The sequence below is a fragment of the Carassius gibelio genome, chromosome A14 (genome assembly GCF_023724105.1).
Source record: "Carassius gibelio isolate Cgi1373 ecotype wild population from Czech Republic chromosome A14, carGib1.2-hapl.c, whole genome shotgun sequence".
Lineage (NCBI taxonomy): Eukaryota > Metazoa > Chordata > Actinopteri > Cypriniformes > Cyprinidae > Carassius > Carassius gibelio.
In genome coordinates this window covers 2,938,156-2,957,859 of record NC_068384.1, presented here as the reverse complement: position 1 = coordinate 2,957,859, position 19,704 = coordinate 2,938,156, and the positions used below count along the sequence as shown (strand labels likewise).

At 38.2% G+C, this 19,704-nt stretch overlaps 2 protein-coding genes across 21 annotated transcripts in view; one reads left to right on the top strand and one right to left on the bottom strand.

Annotated features, from left to right (window-relative positions):
- The first annotated feature begins 551 nt into the window (after nucleotides 1-551).
- LOC128027254 (four and a half LIM domains protein 1) lies at nucleotides 552-12,253 on the top strand. The gene is made up of 7 exons (XM_052614668.1): nucleotides 552-681; nucleotides 963-1,045; nucleotides 10,346-10,527; nucleotides 10,597-10,774; nucleotides 10,874-11,043; nucleotides 11,202-11,388; nucleotides 11,575-12,253. Exons 3-7 carry the CDS (start codon nucleotides 10,372-10,374, stop codon nucleotides 11,727-11,729), a joined length of 846 nt encoding a protein of 281 aa, XP_052470628.1. The 5' UTR covers nucleotides 552-681; nucleotides 963-1,045; nucleotides 10,346-10,371; the 3' UTR covers nucleotides 11,730-12,253.
- Nucleotides 12,254-12,258: 5 nt separating this feature from the next.
- The window catches only part of LOC128027252 (ensconsin), a 28,533-nt gene continuing 21,087 nt past the window's right edge, over nucleotides 12,259-19,704 (bottom strand). For 18 of the 20 annotated variants that reach the window (XM_052614646.1, XM_052614649.1, XM_052614653.1 and 15 more), the window contains 10 exons: nucleotides 18,376-18,509; nucleotides 17,977-18,218; nucleotides 17,075-17,213; nucleotides 16,580-16,760; nucleotides 16,393-16,497; nucleotides 16,243-16,296; nucleotides 16,041-16,113; nucleotides 15,302-15,491; nucleotides 14,974-15,203; nucleotides 12,259-14,872 (listed from right to left, as the gene is read on the bottom strand). In XM_052614646.1, coding sequence (XP_052470606.1) covers nucleotides 14,865-14,872; nucleotides 14,974-15,203; nucleotides 15,302-15,491; nucleotides 16,041-16,113; nucleotides 16,243-16,296; nucleotides 16,393-16,497; nucleotides 16,580-16,760; nucleotides 17,075-17,213; nucleotides 17,977-18,218; nucleotides 18,376-18,509 — 1,356 coding nt within the window. In that variant the 3' untranslated portion in view covers nucleotides 12,259-14,864. The remainder of the gene's footprint in view (nucleotides 14,873-14,973; nucleotides 15,204-15,301; nucleotides 15,492-16,040; nucleotides 16,114-16,242; nucleotides 16,297-16,392; nucleotides 16,498-16,579; nucleotides 16,761-17,074; nucleotides 17,214-17,976; nucleotides 18,219-18,375; nucleotides 18,510-19,704) is intronic. The other 2 variants (XM_052614648.1, XM_052614662.1) reach the window with 1 other exon arrangement.

Genomic DNA, 19,704 nt, shown 5'->3' with positions numbered 1-19,704 from the left:
TATTTGAACAAAAATACACTTTTTTTTCAATTGAATTAATAATAAATAATACTTAATATTTGATATTAATAATTCCCCCAGGTACAACTTTATATTCGCTATAAAGCTCATAAAAATGAGCTTGTTTGCAAGATACAAAAATAAAAAGTATGCAATCTTGCTGTGATATAGCTTTTGTGACAACTAGTCTATCAATGATTACAAAACGGAACATTATTATGTGGCAGAAAGGAATTGTTTGGCTCCGTCTCTGGTGCCGGGACATAAATAAGCATTGATGTGCTGCTGCTGCCAGTCACTTCATAGCTTCTGTTGTCCGTGTCATTGATGTCTTTAACCATTTGGAGGCTCTCCAGGAACTGATGACCAGCTGGAGGTTGTTTAAAGGTGATTATATTTGTGCACTCACTAGTGCTCTATTAATGCCACTACACTGTATATATCACAAATGTCACACAGTGTTCAGTTGGGGCTTACACTGGACCATTTTAAGTTCCCCAAAAACCTTCCAGTGGTCAGTTCTTAGTGTAAAGAACATTATAAAAATCAAAAGAACCCTTTTCCTTGTTATAGAAACTTCTGTTGAATGAAAGTTTTCATGGATGTTAAAGATTCTTCATGGGACCATCAAGGCACTGGAAACTCTGGAAAATCTCTGAAAGCTATGAAATCTTCTTAGTGGTCTGTATTTTCTCTTTTCTGTAAGCATGTAGGGAATGTGTTCTACTAGAATAAAGCATTTGAAATGATGCATTAGTTGTCGTACAAAAATCCTAAATACCATAAATAATAGCTAAACATACCGAATGATTATTTATCACAACTTAAATGATATCTAATTTTTTTCTGTCGACTTTTATACACACTTGGTTAAGCACAAAGAGTGAATTCCAGTCTGATGTCATTGTTGCTATTTGGATCATATCCTTATTTTTTCACTCCCCCTTCTGGATGTTTTTAAGCCCTGTGCTCTATCAGACCAAGAGGAGACCTTCTCTCATCATCGCTGCAGACAGCTGCGAGTCTCACTGCTCAGTGCGCACTGGTAAGTGTGATCTAGGGATTATGGAAGATAGATGCATATATCTTTATCTGTGGAACTCTTTAATAGAAATACATGTATTAGTGATATAAGCGATCGTATGATATGTATAAGTCTATTTTTTTCCTGAAATATGTAACCGGTATACTCAACAAACTTTAAAATGTGGTGTTTATGGTTAACACAAAATCTATGATTCTTATTTAATTATTTGTTGTGTAATTGAGTTTAGGAATACAAGGGACAACTTACTTATATCCAAACAAATGCTGAAATTAAGCATTGTCCTTAATTTTATTTATGAGTTTATTTTCCTGAGCCACACCTATAGAAGTTAACTTTTATACTATAAAGACATTATTGAATTTGTATTCAATGCAATTTGTATCATGTGAAGCGTTTTGAGTCTATTGGAATTATTATTGGGGTCATATTCCTTGAATACAAAGTGACAAGATCCTGATGAATAGACCAAGGGAAAAAAAAAATGTGTTCACAATTTCAGTTTATCCCGCAAGAGGATACATTTATCCTTACAGGATTCTTATTTTTTTACAATCTCATTGGATATTTTAAGACATGTTTAAAATTCTGTTTAAATTAAGTGACTTCTAAACCAACTTAAGACTGCTAAAGTAAATAAAAACTGTGGATATGGTTTAACTATGCTATGTTTTGAACTATAACTGACTTTATTTCAGCATCTTGTATAGATTGTTTCCCCTATCTGACTGGCACCCTGTGTATCTTATCCACTGCATACACAATACACCTCTGTTTATGTGGCTTTGCTTTTTTAGCTGAAAGCATCAGAAGTAAAGTTTCAGAGTGTTTGTGTCAGTAGAAATGATCCTGCCACATAAGGACAAGGATTTTCTGGATCCCACACTGTGTAACCAGTTAGGGAAACACTTCAGTCTCAACACATCTGCTCAAATCCACCAGGTGGTGTGTATATGTCTATAACACAACATCTGCTTTGGAGCTCCTAATTAGGAAATGTGGAGCTCTGGAGACCTCATTCTGTCCACTGGGGGCGTCACAGCTCTGCCTCATCTCCCGTTATGACTGGAGACAGACCTGAAGCGAATCTGTAAATGTACATTATAAAGCCTATGATTCCCTATAAAAACTACTGTATCATATTTGATAGGTAAATATAAACAAAGACCTTTAAACTTAAACTTCGCTGGAAAACCTGTCTTTTGTCGTCTGATTGAGAGTTTATACCCTTTTTTAGCGAGTAAAAGTCCTTTTAGTATAATTATAAAAAAAAAAATCCACGCCCAGGTCGTGCTTCATGTGTCTTTTTGCTGTAAAATATTACCTGAATTTTATAAATAAAATATTAGAATAACTTTATTATCGTTGGTGATATTTTAAGAGGAAAACTGACTGAACTGAAGCAACCTGTTTTAGGTGGGAGTTTGTCTCCCACAATAAAAACCACAGAGCTTTGATTATATGTCTAAACATTTAAATATAATTTTACTAAGATATATTATTGGCAGCTATAAAATGACAACTGATATTTAAACATAGGCTAAACGCATTTTATTAATGCCTAATCTTTTATAAAAATCTCAGTGATTTTTACGTTACAAGCTGTTTGATATTTTGAGCCGATTTTAGGACACATTCTTTTCTTTTGTCACGTGTCTCCGAGGCGTATGTTTCTGCATATTTGAAAGTCTGGTAGCATGTAATCCTCAGTCGTTTAGTGTATAGTGCATATTGCTTTGAAATCTGTTCATATTTTGAGTTGTGTAGTGTATTCCAGACTTTATTTAGATTTTAAGAATCCAGAATATTGATCCGGTTTATACATTTACAAGATACTTACACAATCAAAATATGAGCAAATTCAGCTGTTAATCAGAATTTTCATGTTCCATGAACATGGTCAAACGGTAAGGTGGTTACCAGCCTGAGTTTGACAGTGTTTCCCCGCTGAACATGAATTTGGAGATCTCTCTGTCTAATCTCACCATTCTCAGTAAACAGTCACCTGATTTGACACTATCACACAAGTGGATATTTTTCTTCAGAACCATATACTGAATCATTTGTGGATTTTTGGCTTCGACTTGTCTGTCAGCAAAAGTAATTTGGACCCTAAAGTTAAACTGGCTCAAGATTACATGTATATTGGGAAGTCGTGGCCTAATGGTTAGAGAGTCAGACTCCCAATCGAAGGGTTGTGGGTTCTAGTCTCGGGCCGGACGGAATTGTGGGGTGGGGGGAGTGCATGAACAGCTCTCTCTCTCACCTTCAATACCACGACTTAGGTGCCCTTGAGCAAGGCATCGAACCCCCAACTGCTCCCCGGGCGCCGCAGCATAAATGGCTGCCCACTGCTCCGGGTGTGTGTTCACAGTGTGTGTGTGTGTTTTCACTGCTCTGTGTGTGTGCATTTCGGATGGGTTAAATGCAGAGCACAAATTCTGAGTATGGGTCACCATACTTGGCTGAATGTCACTTCACTTTCACTTTTACATGTAGGAAGAGGTCCTTCTAAATGCTTATTAAAAAAATGTTCCGGTGATCTTTAATAAGTACTTGTTCTTGGTCAATGAGATGGAAAACGCTGGTATGCTGACCTTCACATCACTGAATGCACACATGTTGTCATGTTCCCTTAACTGTGTGCGCTCTGGACGGTCATCAGATGAGTCACTAGACTCTGAATAGTATTGTGATAAATTATCTGGATTTACTATTGTAACTGAGAGGCTCTTAAGAGACATTCCTGGAAAATCTGAAAGTGGAGCTGCCTATTTTGGTAACTTTTAATTCCTATTGGTATAGATTTAATCAATAACTGAAGTTACCTCCAAGTAACACCGTTAAGATGAAATGCACAAGATCTCTGGCGAGAAATACACGTTTAGAAGAACTGGTCCATTCACTTTTATGAGCCAGAAGAGGCTTTTGTTTTCCACTCTGCCCCATCTTTCCAATTCATTCCTTGTTATCTCACTTTCTCCAAAAAATGCATCATCGTTGGTGCTTCAGTCCAGATGACCTGAGTCTATGTTTCCCTTTACATCAACACTGACCCATACTTAGATCGCTTACTCTAATGTTGACTAGTATCTTCCTCATCCACTTCAGCATCCTCTTCACAAGTTGGTCTTCAGCTGTAGCAGGGCTGAGATAAGAGATGAGAGGGGTGTTGTTTTAGAGCATGATGCCAGGTTGCTATTTCAGGCCTCCCGCGAGGCAGGACTTTACTAGAGGACAGATGGATCTGTTTCCATTGTCCACACTGGCTAAAAACTGACCACCAATGACTCATTTCTTCAGCATTTCATCCAAGAATGTCACTCACCATGGCACATGTGCTGTGGTGATGTGACAATAAAATTGACTTGACAGACACACAAATAATAAAGTGGTTTAATGGATCCTTAAGTCACATTTAAAAATGTCTGGATGTAACCTAAAACCAAGTGGCATCTTCAAAACAAATGATGATTGACACTTTTCTGAGGACTTACTGTCTTTTATAATATACTTTAAGTGGAAGGATGAAGTCTGTTATGTGTGCCAGTGGTAAAAATACACACTCATTTGGTGTGGAAAATGTGTCTAAGAAGTCTGCGGTGTTGATCTTCAAGTTGAGATGTTTGTGGATGAGTTCGGACTGCTTCAGTCCTTTCATGGAGTTTTCATTTGTTCCTGCAAAATGAATTGTCTGTAATAATTATGTTTTTGTAAAATGTCATACATATTGGTAAGTAACTACAAGAATCTTGACTGGGTCCGAATGAAGCATAGTTTTCTTTATACGTGACAATCGGCAACCTGAAACCCTTTAGAAATGAGTTGAGAACCGAGCACAGTTTTATTACAAATGTGATTTAGTTTAAACGGTCAGATTGAGTATCAAAGGCATCTGAGGTCAGTTACACTTGTGTGTGTGACAGTGTCTTCTGAAAACCCTTGAGATGCAGCATTTGAGAAGCATGGATCTTTTCATGTCCGCTTCTCCCTGATTTTTTTGCAACTATTGTTTAACCAGACAAGCCAAATGCAATACAGAGTTTATTTCACAATATAAGCACTGATAAACAAAGCAGTTCTGGGTGAACTCATAAAGTCTGAGTACCACAGTGGCCCTTTACTAATATTTCAGCACAAGCACAGAGCCTCAGGCCTCTCTGATCCACCAGATCCAATGAAAACTCCTTTATCCGGCTCTCTGATGTCATAAGCAAGGAATTAAGATGAATTCAGTTCCTCTTTTCTGACTCACTCCCCTTGACTTATCTTTTGAAGCATAGCCTAACATGGAGAGGACAGCTGATGCTTTGGTTGGGATTGCTGGGTTTAGGTTTTGGGAGGCCAGGCCATGGGGGTGGTGGGTGACTGGGGGCAGGGTGTAGATTTTAAGGGGCAGCTGGGGTCGTATATATGACAAATAACTCCCTGCAACTCTTTGTCTGTTTGGTTCTCTCCATCCATCCTTGCATCTCTTTCATTTCCTCAAGGCTGTCCTGTAATTGCCCGAAAGCAGATATGAGTTTCTACAGGCACTCAGGTAAAGATGCAGTGTGTTTTTTGGTGGATCGGCCAATAGATTCTCCTCAAGTGCATCTATTGGCACTTCTTTTGCAGCATATGGTTTATAACGGACCTTACACTACTATTTAAAAGTTTGAGTTCAGTTTTTTTTCAGCATTGATAATAATAAATGTATCTTGAGCAGTGAAAAGGCATTTTAGAATGATTTTTAAAAGGATTGCGTGACACTGAAGAACGATGATCAATTCAGCTTTGCCATCACAGCAATATATAACATTTTAAAATATATTACAATAGAATACAATGACTGTTTTTTTTATTGTACTTTGATCAAATTAATACAGATTTGGTGAGTATAAGAGACTTTCGAAAACATTTGTAAAAAATCTTATGCTAGTGTATATGTTGTGTTTATGATTTGGTTTTATTTTGTCAATGACGATGGTGGCATTGGATTGCCATTTTTTGGAAGGGATTCCAGTCTTCCAGTATAGATCAATATTAATTTTATTTGAAGGCCTGTGCAATATCCTTATCGGATAATAGTAGCTAGCCTGGTATAACCCAATATATCACAGACAAGCAAATATTTCTTTATCTGAATAGTCTAAGAAAGTTCACAGATTCTCCAGAGTCAGAGAGTGCTACAGAGAGACGTTTATTTGGACTACATGTGTTAGTGTTCATATATAGGTGCATCAGTCAGTGTTTGCTTTAATGTGGACATGCTCTCTTTGGTTACTGCTCTTTGCATGGCTGAACTTGATCTCACGTTGACCTTTCCAGCAGCATTTGCTCTTCGCTTTGGGACAAAGTGGTCCATTTGAAAACACTGACAAAGCTAGCTAAAAATGAACAGCTGATGGACGGCATCCCAAAAGGCTTAAGGACTGAGCACACTGCTCAGGTCACAAGGATATTTCAGTTCACAGATGGCACAATACTAATACTTGTATACATCTAAAGTCAGAGGAGAGCATTCAAGAAATGGACATTTTTTGGGGAAGTTTCACCCAGATAATCTTCTCACTGACAATGTTATGTTCTAAATTAGGATATATTGTAAAGTTTTAGGTCAAGGCTACATCTGTGGAATCTCTGTGGCATCATTCACTAATTTTAGTGCAAGTCATCGTTTTTTAGCAATGTTGGAATAAAATGTTAGAAATGCAAACAGGCCTTTCTCTTGATGCTGTAATGAATTCATTTTTAGAAACATCTTTTATGGCCTAATGTTGTTTGGAAAAATACTAAATAAAGGATCCTAATGGTATGGTGCTCATCCAAGTCTATCAGATAAATACAGATAAATGAGTCGTCTTTTCCACTTCCACACTTGGGATGCTTCACTTCAAGAGTCATGTTGTTTTGATTAAATAAGTAGAATTTAATGAATGCAACCATCACAACGGCTATCTTTACTCAAGGGCTAACAATAGGATGTTGCCAGAGACAAACCCCACTGGGAAGAATGAGCGTGGACTCTAAAAATACAGCTTCACTTATCAACGGCCAGAAAATGCAGCTCTGGCACTATCAGAGATGGAGTGTTAATGGACACATCTGTGGGGCGATTTGGCCCTGTCTTTTCAAGCAGACTTTTCTAAGTGGTTTGGCATGCGGTTGCTAGGTTGTTTACAACAGATGAGAAGGTGCAAACAAAACATTTATCATCTCAACAATATATTGCAACCCACGGGACACTGGTTAAAGCAAGTCAGAACTATTGGCTATTCGTGCTGAACTATACTAAGTGCTACACTTTTTATGGTCTATATAATAGAGCAGTTGTCCTTGTGGACTCTTCATTATTTCAAGAGTATTTAAACTCATCATAATCTGTAATCGAAACAGGAAATTCCAGAGGTTAATTTAAAAGCCTTTAAGAGTCCCACCCAGCCAAATCAGTCCCTTTAGCCTGCACGGATTCTTATTGCCTTATTGCCTTACTGACCCCTTGTGGTGAATTGATGTATTATAATAATCGATTACTCAATAGAGCATTTTAGTCGCACAGAGAGACTTGCAGTTTCTACTTGATCTTTACTGTAGAACAATATGATGAATGTTAAATATGGAGTGCTCCGATATTTTAGTACAGGTCAGTTCTCACCACAGGGCTCGCACAGTTGCATATCGTCCTCATTTGTAAGTTACTTTGGATAAAAGCCTCTGCTAAATGACACTGCATAATGTCTCACAAATTGCATATTATACGTTTTGTAAGCTCACAATACATACATAAAAGCTCATAATTTATATCTAGTTTAATACACAAAGGTTCCGTAGTGCTACAAAACCACATAAACGCAAAGAAAACTAGCACCAACACAACAGTATCCAACTTAAAAATAAGTCAATAATCATTTTATGGAATTCCTCGCAAGATTAACACATTGAATAAAATTTTTTGAAAGTTTCTTTTTTTTCCAGTTACCAAAAAAAAAAAAAAAAAAACATAATAGCAATAGACTATATGAATCAGACCCATACAGGATTATAATTATTTTCTGACCAAAATATATATTTCAATATTCACTAAATATGTTATAAAACAGTGAGGCATATATTTCTCAAATCGAAAATATATTTAGTTTCACCCATTCAAAATGTATTTCAGGGGCAAGAACATACATTTCAAGTCATTTTCATGTCAAGTTCATTTTTACATATAATATATATATATTTTTCTTTTACATTGTAAATTGTGTTCCTTATTTTTTATTCAAATATATTATGTTCACACACCATGTAGAAAAAAAAAATGATGTGAATGTATTTTCTAGAATAAGTATATTGAGGGCAGAATATATATATTTACAGTATTGTTCAAAATAATAGCAGTACAATGTGACTAACCAGAATAATCAAGGTTTTTCGTATATTTTTTTATTGCTACGTGGCAAACAAGTTACCAGTAGGTTCAGTAGATTCTCAGAAAACAAATGAGACCCAGCATTCATGATATGCACGCTCTTAAGGCTGTGCAATTGGGCAATTAGTTGAATTAGTTGAAAGGGGTGTGTTCAAAAAAATAGCAGTGTGGCATTCAATCACTGAGGTCATCAATTTTGTGAAGAAACAGGTGTGAATCAGGTGGCCCCTATTTAAGGATGAAGCCAACACTTGTTGAACATGCATTTGAAAGCTGAGGAAAATGGGTCGTTCAAGACATTGTTCAGAAGAACAGCGTACTTTGATTAAAAAGTTGATTAGAGAGGGGAAAACCTATAAAGAGGTGCAAAAAATGATAGGCTGTTCAGCTAAAATGATCTCCAATGCCTTAAAATGGAGAGCAAAACCAGAGAGACGTGGAAGAAAACGGAAGACAACCATCAAAATGGATAGAAGAATAACCAGAATGGCAAAGGCTCAGCCAATGATCACCTCCAGGATGATCAAAGACAGTCTGGAGTTACCTGTAAGTACTGTAACAGTTAGAAGATGTCTGTGTGAAGCTAATCTATTTTCAAGAATCCCCCGCAAAGTCCCTCTGTTAAAAAAAAGGCATGTGCAGAAGAGGTTACAATTTGCCAAAGAACACATCAACTGGCCTAAAGAGAAATGGAGGAACATTTTGTGGACTGATGAGAGTAAAATTGTTCTTTTTGGGTCCAAGGGCCACAGGCAGTTTGTGAGACGACCCCCAAACTCTGAATTCAAGCCACAGTACACAGTGAAGACAGTGAAGCATGGAGGTGCAAGCATCATGATATGGGCATGTTTCTCCTACTATGGTGTTGGGCCTATTTATCGCATACCAGGGATCATGGATCAGTTTGCATATGTTAAAATACTTGAAGAGGTCATGTTGCCCTATGCTGAAGAGGACATGCCCTTGAAATGGTTGTTTCAACAAGACAATGACCCAAAACACACTAGTAAACGGGCAAAGTCTTGGTTCCAAACCAACAAAATTAATGTTATGGAGTGGCCTGCCCAATCTCCAGACCTTAATCCAATTGAGAACTTGTGGGGTGATATCAAAAATGCTGTTTCTGAAGCAAAACCAAGAAATGTGAATGAATTGTGGAATGTTGTTAAAGAATCATGGAGTGGAATAACAGCTGAGAGGTGCCACAAGTTGGTTGACTCCATGCCACCCAGATGTCAAGCAGTTTTAAAAAACTGTGGTCATACAACTAAATATTAGTTTAGTGATTCACAGGATTGCTAAATCCCAGAAAAAAAAAATGTTTGTACAAAATAGTTTTGAGTTTGTACAGTCAAAGGTAGACACTGCTATTTTTTTGAACACACCCCTTTCAACTAATTGCCCAATTGCACAGCCTTAAGAGCGTGCATATCATGAATGCTGGGTCTTGTTTGTTTTCTGACAATCTACTGAACCTACTGGTAACTTGTTTGCCACGTAGCAATAAAAAATATACTAAAAACCTTGATTATTCTGGTTAGTCACATTGTACTGCTATTATTTTGAACAATACTGTATATATAAAAAAATATTTTCCCTCCATATATAAAAGATCTGCTAATAATTTATTTGTACAAAAACATGTATAAAAATATATTTTAGCAAATATATATTGTTTGTGCATTTTAAAATGAATTAAAAAATATGTTTTTATTTTATTTCTGTTTATTTACTTTCTTGCTGAGTGGGAATGAATGATTATTTAACCTCCAAACTGTTCAGATAAAAAGTCATCTTATCCTATCTTACCTTCGGTTTGTTTGTGGAACCATTGAAACTATAGTCTTAATTTGACATTTCGAATCTGTTTAGTTTTATACTTTGCCCTTTTCCCCCTTCAGGCCCCCGCAACTATCTGAGCTCCACCATGAGCGAGCGTTTGAACTGCTTCTACTGCAGAGAGAACCTGCAGGGCAAGAAGCACGCCAAGAAAGACGACAAGCCTGTGTGCGTGCGCTGCTTCGACAAGCTCTGCGCAAACACCTGCGCCGAGTGTCGCAAGCCTATAGGTGCTGATGCAAAGGTGGGTGATGATGAATGAAGAAAAAAGAGCATTTCACATTGTGCAGAGCTCACGGTGCTTTCTATCCAGGAGCTGACCCATAAGAACCGCCACTGGCACGAGGGCTGCTTCCGTTGTGCCAAGTGCTACAAGCCGCTGGCCAATGAGCCTTTCGCTGCCAAGGACGATGGCAAGATCATGTGTGGGAAGTGTGGAGACCGTGACGGATCGCCTCGCTGCCAGAGCTGCTACAAAGTGATTACGCCAGGTGTGTGCACAAGTGTCACAACACAGAAACACCTTTTTTGGACACAAAATATCTCATGCAGTGTTGTAACTGACAGCAAGGTTTTGTGTTTCTCTGTAGGATCTAAGAATGTGGAGTACAAGCATAAAGTCTGGCATGAAGAGTGTTTCATCTGCTTTGAGTGCAAGCAGCCAATCGGCAGCCAGAGCTTCCTGACCAAGGGTGATGAGATGTACTGCACTGCATGCCATGACAAGAAGTTTGCCAAGCACTGTGCCCGCTGCAAAGAGGTCAGTTAACAGTATAGTGAAGGACTGTACTGTTGAAAGACTTTATAGATGGAACAGAAACGCAACCTGAACTCAGTGTTCGCAGTTATTGCAGTGCAGTATAAAGGTCAGACATAATGTACAGTCAGATTAATTGTCTAATCGGTCCTAATATTCAGGCCATTACCAGTGGTGGGATCTCCTATCAGGACCAGCCCTGGCACTCGGAGTGCTTTGTGTGTAGCACATGCAAGAAACCTCTGGCTGGAACTCGTTTCACGGCCCATGAAGATCAGTTCTACTGTGTGAACTGTTATAAGGCTGATGTGGCCAAAAAGTGCTCTGGGTGTCAAAATCCCATTACAGGTATATTCTGCAAACATGCATTTATGCCATTATTAAAGGATCATTCTTTTTTTCTTTCTACAATTTCTGAACACTATTAACTACACAACTTTAAAGGAATAAAAAGCATTGGAAATAATTGCATTTTATAATAGTAAAAAAAAAAAAAACATCCATATTGAACTCTGTTGTCTTTCTGTGTGCCAGGCTTTGGAAGAGGGACCAACGTGGTGAACTACGAGGACAAAACCTGGCATGAATACTGCTTTAATTGCAAAAAATGCTCCCTCTCCATTGCTCACAAGCGCTTTGTCCTCAACGGAAATGACATCTACTGCCCTGACTGTGCCAAAAAGCTGTGAGGGCCTGATACGGCTTATAAATGAGCAATTAAGTTGATGAAATAGTTGAAGAAGTGTTGAAATTTAGCAAAGCTTCGAGTGCTCAAGTAAAGAGAAACCAGTGAGGGTGTTGATAAATTGCTGTAAGATTTAGATAATTTTTAGCAAGTTCTTGGAACAGATGTGTGCTATATGATGGGCTTTTATTATGCAAAAATGTTACTGCAATCATAAATGCAATCGCTGGATTTACAAACCTAACCATGAATTTTAAGCTTCAGTTGTTGCAAAGCTATAGTGAAACTGTGTGGTGTTACAATAGGAATACGTGCATTAACATGCATTGCAAAAACTTATTTTGATTCATGGAAAAAAAAAATGGCTTGTTTGAATAGTTTCTGGTTAATTCCTTTGAAATGTTGCTTTTATGCATGTCGTTGTGTTAACACAGCTGTAAGAATGAAAAAAAGGACAAAAAGCCCCTCAAAAAACGAATGAACATAAATCAAACCATTGTGCATGAAACAATAAATGACTCCAAACAATCCCCTTATCTTCCAAAAATTTATTTTAACAATTTATATTTCTCAAGTACATTTTAGATATATTTACAAATATAGTTTGTGGTCAGGGCTATTTCAAGACAAGAACCTGCTCTAACAACTGCAGATCCCATTCATGACCCAAGTCGAGTAGAGTGATTGTCATGGCCGAGGTAAGCTCACGTGACACGTTAAGGTATTAATATATGAAAATAAAATACAACCCATTCTGCATCTAAGGCACCGTCCTATTCTACACCAGTAATGAGTACATGACATTAAAGAAGAGTTTTAATTGTGATATATGGAGCGCAAAGGGCTCTTAAAGTCCAGTTAGTGGAAACAAAATCTGCACTGACTCACGAAAGCAAACGCAACTAACACATACAAACCACAGTGATTGGGTCTGCATCAGCTACACCACAACCTGCAGCAATTTTGGAAATGCAAAGTATTATGAGTATAAAAGGCCAAAACCGAGGAAATCACAATGATCTCTAAACTCATGTACAGAAGTCTCATGCAAAGCGCTGGTCACTTCTAACCTCTGCAAACAACTTTCCACTGGAGACTTAAGAGCCTGAGTCAAAATGCAATTCTGAAAAGTGACTATTATACAATGAAGGATAAAAATGACAAAGCGATGCAGATAAAATAACAGAAGAATATTAAATACATATTGAGTGATCTAAAGTATTCCTAAACGTGGATGGAAGTGTACAAATAAGGACATTTACTTACTGGTTAACCACAAATGTAATGGTTTCTGGCCTTTGACTGGTAAAACTACTGCACATAATATTTCAAAGTAAACTCAACTACAGTATACAAAGCCATCTGAACTCTTCAAGCATATGGAGACCAATCATTCATCACAACATTCTGGACATTTAAATCAATAGCCAAATCCTCACCATTAGTGCATAAATCACTTGAACTTCCCATATATCCTCGCAAATAGCTGCACATTTAAATTGTAATTCTCAACCTCGCTGAGAGGCAACATGCTCAATGGATCCCTGTTCAACTTCAAAGCAGCTTCATAATCAAAAACCCTTTTTGACTTTGCTTGTACCCTCAGTCCACTTTCTTTTCCCCAACTCACATCACTTCACACTCGGTTCAAAAAAAGAGTTGGTGTGCAGTTAGTTACATCTGGCCTTCATCTTACAGTACAGTGTTGTAGCACACTATACAGCACATTAACCTGCTGCCTAGTTTTTATTCCCAACCACAAGTATAGCCAGACATCCTAATACTGACTTACATAATACTTAGAAGAGTTTTAAATATATTTATTGTGCATTTTCAAATGGAAGACTAAATTTAGTGTGGTTATTTAGGCCATGGATGGATGTGAAAACTAACAGTAACTGTATATACATGAAAAAACATCAGGACCTGATAGTAAAGAATAACCCTGAGGGGACGTTGGGCATTGGAAAACATTAAATCATTCAAGTTTAGCCACTGGAACACGTTTCTTCAAAGGGAATAGAAACATGCGGAAAGTGTGCAAGTAAGCGTTACAGTAATTCTGTGTTATATTATGCAATGTACTAGCAGATAGATTCATACAGACATTGAGAATCACTTAAATTAGATATTTGATAACTAGTTATATTTATGTACAGGTAGAACAGGACATCGACAATATAGCTATTTACTACAAAACAGGTATGAACGACATAAAAACCTCATTAAACAAAAGCAACATGTGTTACTTCAATCTGCTTTGAGCGCCATCATCCTTCAGTTTCAGAGCTCAAGGCAGTATGAACATGTTTGTACTCCATTTTAAGTAGAATTAGTCTGGTAAACGGTTTTAATGAAACATTTAGATATGCTATCTACAAGCCTTAGACGGTAGGAATGCTTTAGTTGTTGCAACCGGATATATTGTTAAACACTACAGTGGTGATGTTTATGCTTCTGGAAAGGAGAAACCGAAGCTTAGAGGAAAATATCCTGAGGTCACAATAAAAGCACATCAGAACTGGAGAGTTGCCGAGCAGCTCGTCTAACCTCGTGTTTCAATGACAGGTTCCCGTTTGGGTCACAATGCTGAGCTGTCAGCTGAAGATATGTGAGAGTATCCTCTTTCAAAACTCTTTACACTGACTAAACAAACTAGATTATTCAACAAAACGCTTAAGTTGAAGCTATAATGAATTTGTATGCGCCACGTGAACACCTGCACTGGAATTAAGTAAAAAAGTGCACGTGGTAACAGTCAAAAGAAAGCAGCTATTTAAATGTGGAGAAACCACATGAATAAATAAGTTGTCTCCATATTTAAAAGATGAAACAACAAAACAAAAAACAATAAATTTAAGAAATACATGAAAAAAACAAACAAATCCTGATGTCAATATTATAGAGACGTAAAGCCGAAACAAGCACACTAAAGGAATCTATAATGTACCCCTGAAGCATTTCTTTAGCTTGTTACTTCCAACTTGTCTTTATTTTCTCTTGCTTTATCCATCTATTATCTGCAGAGGCTGTGTGCTTTCCCTGGCTGTCCAGACGAGTCTGAGCGCTGACACTGAGGCTCAGCTGGACGAGACTCATGGAGTGCAATAATCAGCAGGCCTTAAACAGACCACTGCATTCACATCTCTAAGAGAACAAGAGAAGCATTAGGTCAATCATGTGAGTTCAAATCAATATAAACTAATACGATACCATTTAGTAGACTTGATAGAATGAAAAGCCCTTACCAGACAGAGCTTCAATAGGCAGGCCTGGATGAATGGAGCTGGCCACTCTAGGCTCTTCAGGGCCCCCATCATCCATCAGGGGTTTGCTCTTTGCATGAACACCCAGGTCGATCAGCTCCTCAAAGCTCCAGGGTCCTCCTTTACCATTCAACCCTGGCACCAGGTTCACTTTAGAGTCCTCGTTCACAAACTCCAAGCCTTCCATCAGACAAGACTTGGGAGGGGGGCTGCTGGAGATAATAAACCAAAAATGTAAAAAGGTGAATGTCTTTTATGCACCACTAGTGTAACCCAGATGAAACTATAGTAAATAATGTCGTTTTTGTACCGGTCCCCTGAGAAATCCTCTGTATCTGGTCCATTGCTGTTCTCTTTATTGTCCACATCTGTTTGTGTGTTCATACTATCATCTGGCTCTTCTTGCTCGCTGACTGGCTCCTCCACAGGTAACTGATGCTTCTGAGAGTCTGATGGCTCTGTCTTCATGGCATTCTGCTCTGACTCGACAGCCTCGTTCTCTAAATTTTAATGAGACAGATGAATTATTCAGTTATACATTAGGGATACACAGTAAACCGAAATAAAATTGTTGTGTTGGCGTGATTTTCAAACTGCACAGACTGTGATCTAATTATAGGTTCAGAGTGAAGTGCAACACTGTGTTCATTTACACACAAGCAGCTCATGTTCTAGTGTTTTTAACCCCTTCAATGCTGCCTTATTCTCTACATGCACTGTGCTACTAATTTCACCAGATTTGCTACAAGAAGCCTTTATAAACTGATTCATCAAAACAGAAGCTTTCCTAGGATTGTGCAGTTATATGTTGCATATATCTCATCAATATTTAGAGATATCTCGAGATTTTGGCGTTGGCTGCCCTTTGAAATTTGCTTAGTAAATTATTTGTAAATATGGTGTAAAACAGGTGTTCAGTTTCATTTCAGCAGTTCTCTAGCAACTTGTCACTTGCTTGTCAGTGAAACATCAGTCATCTGCTTTCATAGAAACTCACTATTGTTGCCGACAATGTAATATTCTGCCACTTCTGGCATAAAGATACAGACCCTTATTTTCACAGTATATTTGGTCCTCAGCCTCCTCTCCATTTTCATCAGGAATGTCCCTCTCATCATTACTCTGAAAGAACACACAGACACAACATAAGTAACTGCCTTGAAGTGGAAATGACACATAACAAGCAGATGCATCATGCCTCAATTCTATATTATAAAAGAAATACTATAAAATTAAAGCTGGTAAACTTGCCCTAAAATCGATTTGGTCTGTTTTTCTGGTCCTCTTCATAATTTCTTCAATTCTCTGCAGATGGAGACAGAGCACTGAAGCTAATTGTATGTACAGCTGCTTACTTCAATGCAAACTGTATAAATGTCAGTGTCATGTGATGGTGTTCACCTTCTTTCTCTCCATGCGCTCCTGTTGGTTCTGCTGCATAATGCGTTCTCTCTCTTGACGCTGCCTTTCTGCTTCCTCTTGGGCCTTTGCTTCAGCCTCCTCTCGCTGCCATTGGATGAGCAATGAGTCAATCATTCAAACAGAACAGCTTTATCAGGGTTTCTATGCAATTGCATTGTCAACTCACCTCTTTCTCTAGCTCAACCTGTCTTTGCTGCTCCTCCAGCTCCATTCGCTGTCTCTCCTCCTCTGCTATACGAGCCTGCACCTCCTCTTCTCTCTTCCTCTCCTCCGCAAGCCTCTTCTCCTCCTCTACACGCCTCAAGCGCTCCTCCTCGGCCAGCCGCTTCTCCTCCTCTTTCCTCAGCCTGTTGAGACATCATACCTCAGGACCTCTGGCACTTCAAAAGTAGTTTTAGCACAACAAGCTGAGGATAACTTCAGCTTTAATGACTGCTTAACAAACCTGCGTTACTAACAAGGACAACATGAATATGATTAAAAACTAATGTCAGTGTTTTAGCTTGGATTCTTCTGAGTAATTGTAGGTTTAAGAGCATAATGTATATTACATAATTTGCCAAGTATAATCAGAAGTAGTTAAAGCAGAAAGACTCCTTGACAAGTGTCAAAGCAGGTTCCTGACGTTGAAACAACACTGAAGCTAATCAAATGAACACACTTCTCCTCTTCTTCTCTCTGTATGCGGAGTTGCTCTTCTTTCTCTTTCTGCTCGCGTACCAGACGCCGGTTCTCCGCCAGGATCTTGGAAGCCTCTGCAGCGGAGTTAGTTCCTGCGATTGCTGCTTTGGAACTGGATTCTGAAAACACACATATATTCTTGATGCATATTAATATTATCTTTGCTTTTATTTATAGTTTATTAATTACTTTCTTCTATAGTATTACACAATAAAATGCATTGAAATACAGGGGAGTGTCTTTCTCCAAGTAAAAGCATAACAGATATATTTTCCAGCAGAGGGCACTGTGTCTCGAGGATAAACCCGAATAGCCCCAGTTACCCCAGCAGCTTCTGACCTTGTTAGAAGATATCTAAAGACAGTTCATTACACAAGCAGAGCTGGTTTGCTGCTGTAATAGATCAAAGGCTTTGTTTTGGCCAGACACTTGGCAAGGCAGGAAGCAGTAAAAAGCTGAATCATTTTCAAAGATTATTTCCTATTAAATAAGAGGAAAGAAATGACCTGCTTCATCATCATGACCGCAGGACTTGGCAGAGGATTTTATATGTGCTGAAAGGAACATTTAGTTGAGTTCTTTCATTAAAGCTGTCACTGTCAAACAACATTATTTCAACCTATTAAAAAAAAATGTTTAACAGTGAAATTCCTGGTGGAAAAACTATATTACCCATGATTCTGTAAAGAAATTTCAACCAATCATAGAACTGAAATAAACAAATCATGCTAAAAGAACTCAGTAGTGCCTGCCCATGCACCGAAACACTCAAAACACATAAATGTTTGTGTCAATTAAAAGTCTATTGACTATAGTAATGTTCAGAACTTTCTAAGCTGCCCAGGTATTACCATTAATATTACGTTTTTTGAGTTCACTCACCCTCTTTGGTCTTGGGTGCGGGTACCGGGCTGGGCGTGCTGGTTTCTGGAGACTGTGGGGTGACGGGCATCATGGGAGACACTTCCTTTGGCTTGGAGTCCCTCTTGCGAAGGGTGGGTGGGCCGGTGGGGGTGAGAGCTGGTTTCTGGATGGGTGGAGGTTTGGATGTGGCAGAGGGCTGAGGGGATGGAGGCCGCTGTTTCGAACCACTTGGGGAAGGAGTGCGGAAGCGTGGACTCTGCCTGAAGGACACAAACATAGAAAATAAGTTAAAAAGGTAGGCTTATACACATCGGACTACAGACAGTGGGATATGCAATTTGAGCAGCAGACTGTAAAGGTTTAAAATCAGTTTAGAGTGAAACCACTGCAGGCTAAACCTAATCTCACGGGTCTTACCTGGCTGCTCCAGGTGAGGGCGCTCTTGTAGTGGTGTTAGCAATGGGAGAAGGAGACGGGGATCGATGACGACTAGAGGGTGAGGCAGGGCGTTTTCCTACTGGTGACGTGAAGCGTTTCTCCTTCTCAGCTTGCTGTATTTACAAATGCAAAAAAATATAATAATAAACACTATGAACCAATGATCTTGACAATTTAAATTAGATTATGAATCCCAAATTTTCAATGCTGTCTCAAACTTTTGGATCAAATGGAAGAGCCTCATATATAAAAATTCACTCCACAAATTAACGCTATGTAGTGATCAATCAAAGCATAGTGTTAATATCACACCATTGCTGCTGTGATTTTACTGTTCTCATCAATCTGAAAAAGACTTTTACCGGATACCCTGTCCACATGATCACAACAGCTAGCAGTGAGTACACCATGTTTTCATCTCTAACTCTAGGCATCTCTCCAAATGAGCATCAAGCAGATCAGATACAGAGAGGTAAAGCCACTGGTGAAGCTAGAGTACAGTATGACCATCAGACGGAAACATGTCAGTTTCAATTCACAATCCTCCAGTGGATAAACAGTGCAAGCTCTCTTTTGCTTACTCTTTCTTTGGGACACACACTCAAGCTCGGTTAGCATTCATTACATGTAGGGCAGCACTTCGAATTAAATGCATGTCTGAATGAATCACTGAAGTGGGCATTTCTAAATCTGATTATTTATAGATCTGTTTATGTGAAGTCTGAGATTCCGTCAAGTCAAATCAAGGCAAGCCACCTTTATTCATATAGTGCTTTTTTAACAGCTTTATAAAAGTCTGTGCAAGTTAAGAGCTTGAATACCTCTAAAAACTCTGTTTGGGGTCTGACTAGCACACTGTAGTACATAAATTTATAATAAGAACAATTATATAATTATTTAGTACAATAACAAACAATTCCAATTTCAAATAAATACTTTTCTTTCAAAAAAAAAAAAATCTCAAGATTTCCAGAAAATATTAAGCAGCAAAACTGTTTTCAACATTGATAAATGTTTGTCTTGCACCAAATCAGCACACAAGAAATTATTTCTGATGCTGAAGATGAAGGTAATGGCTACTGTAAGTTCAGCTTTGGGATCACAGAAATAAATTACATCTAAACAGTTCTTTTTAAAGGGTAACATTTCACAATATTTTTACTTTATTTCTGATCAAATAAACGCAGCCTCATTAAGCTTAAGAGATTTCTTTAAAAAAAATACTTGCAAAAATGTTACCAGCTCCAAACTTACATAGTACATGCTAACATTGGGTAAAATAAAAAGACTTCATAATTCTAATAAGAT

Bases quoted from the DNA above. Each gene is read 5' to 3' on its own strand.
- LOC128027254 (XM_052614668.1), top strand. From the start codon at position 10,372: ATGAGCGAGCGTTTGAACTGCTTCTACTGCAGAGAGAACCTGCAGGGC. The intron at 10,775-10,873 runs GTGTGTGCACAA...GTTTCTCTGTAG, and splicing joins CTACAAAGTGATTACGCCAG to GATCTAAGAATGTGGAGTAC. The intron at 11,044-11,201 runs GTCAGTTAACAG...CCTAATATTCAG, and splicing joins ACTGTGCCCGCTGCAAAGAG to GCCATTACCAGTGGTGGGAT.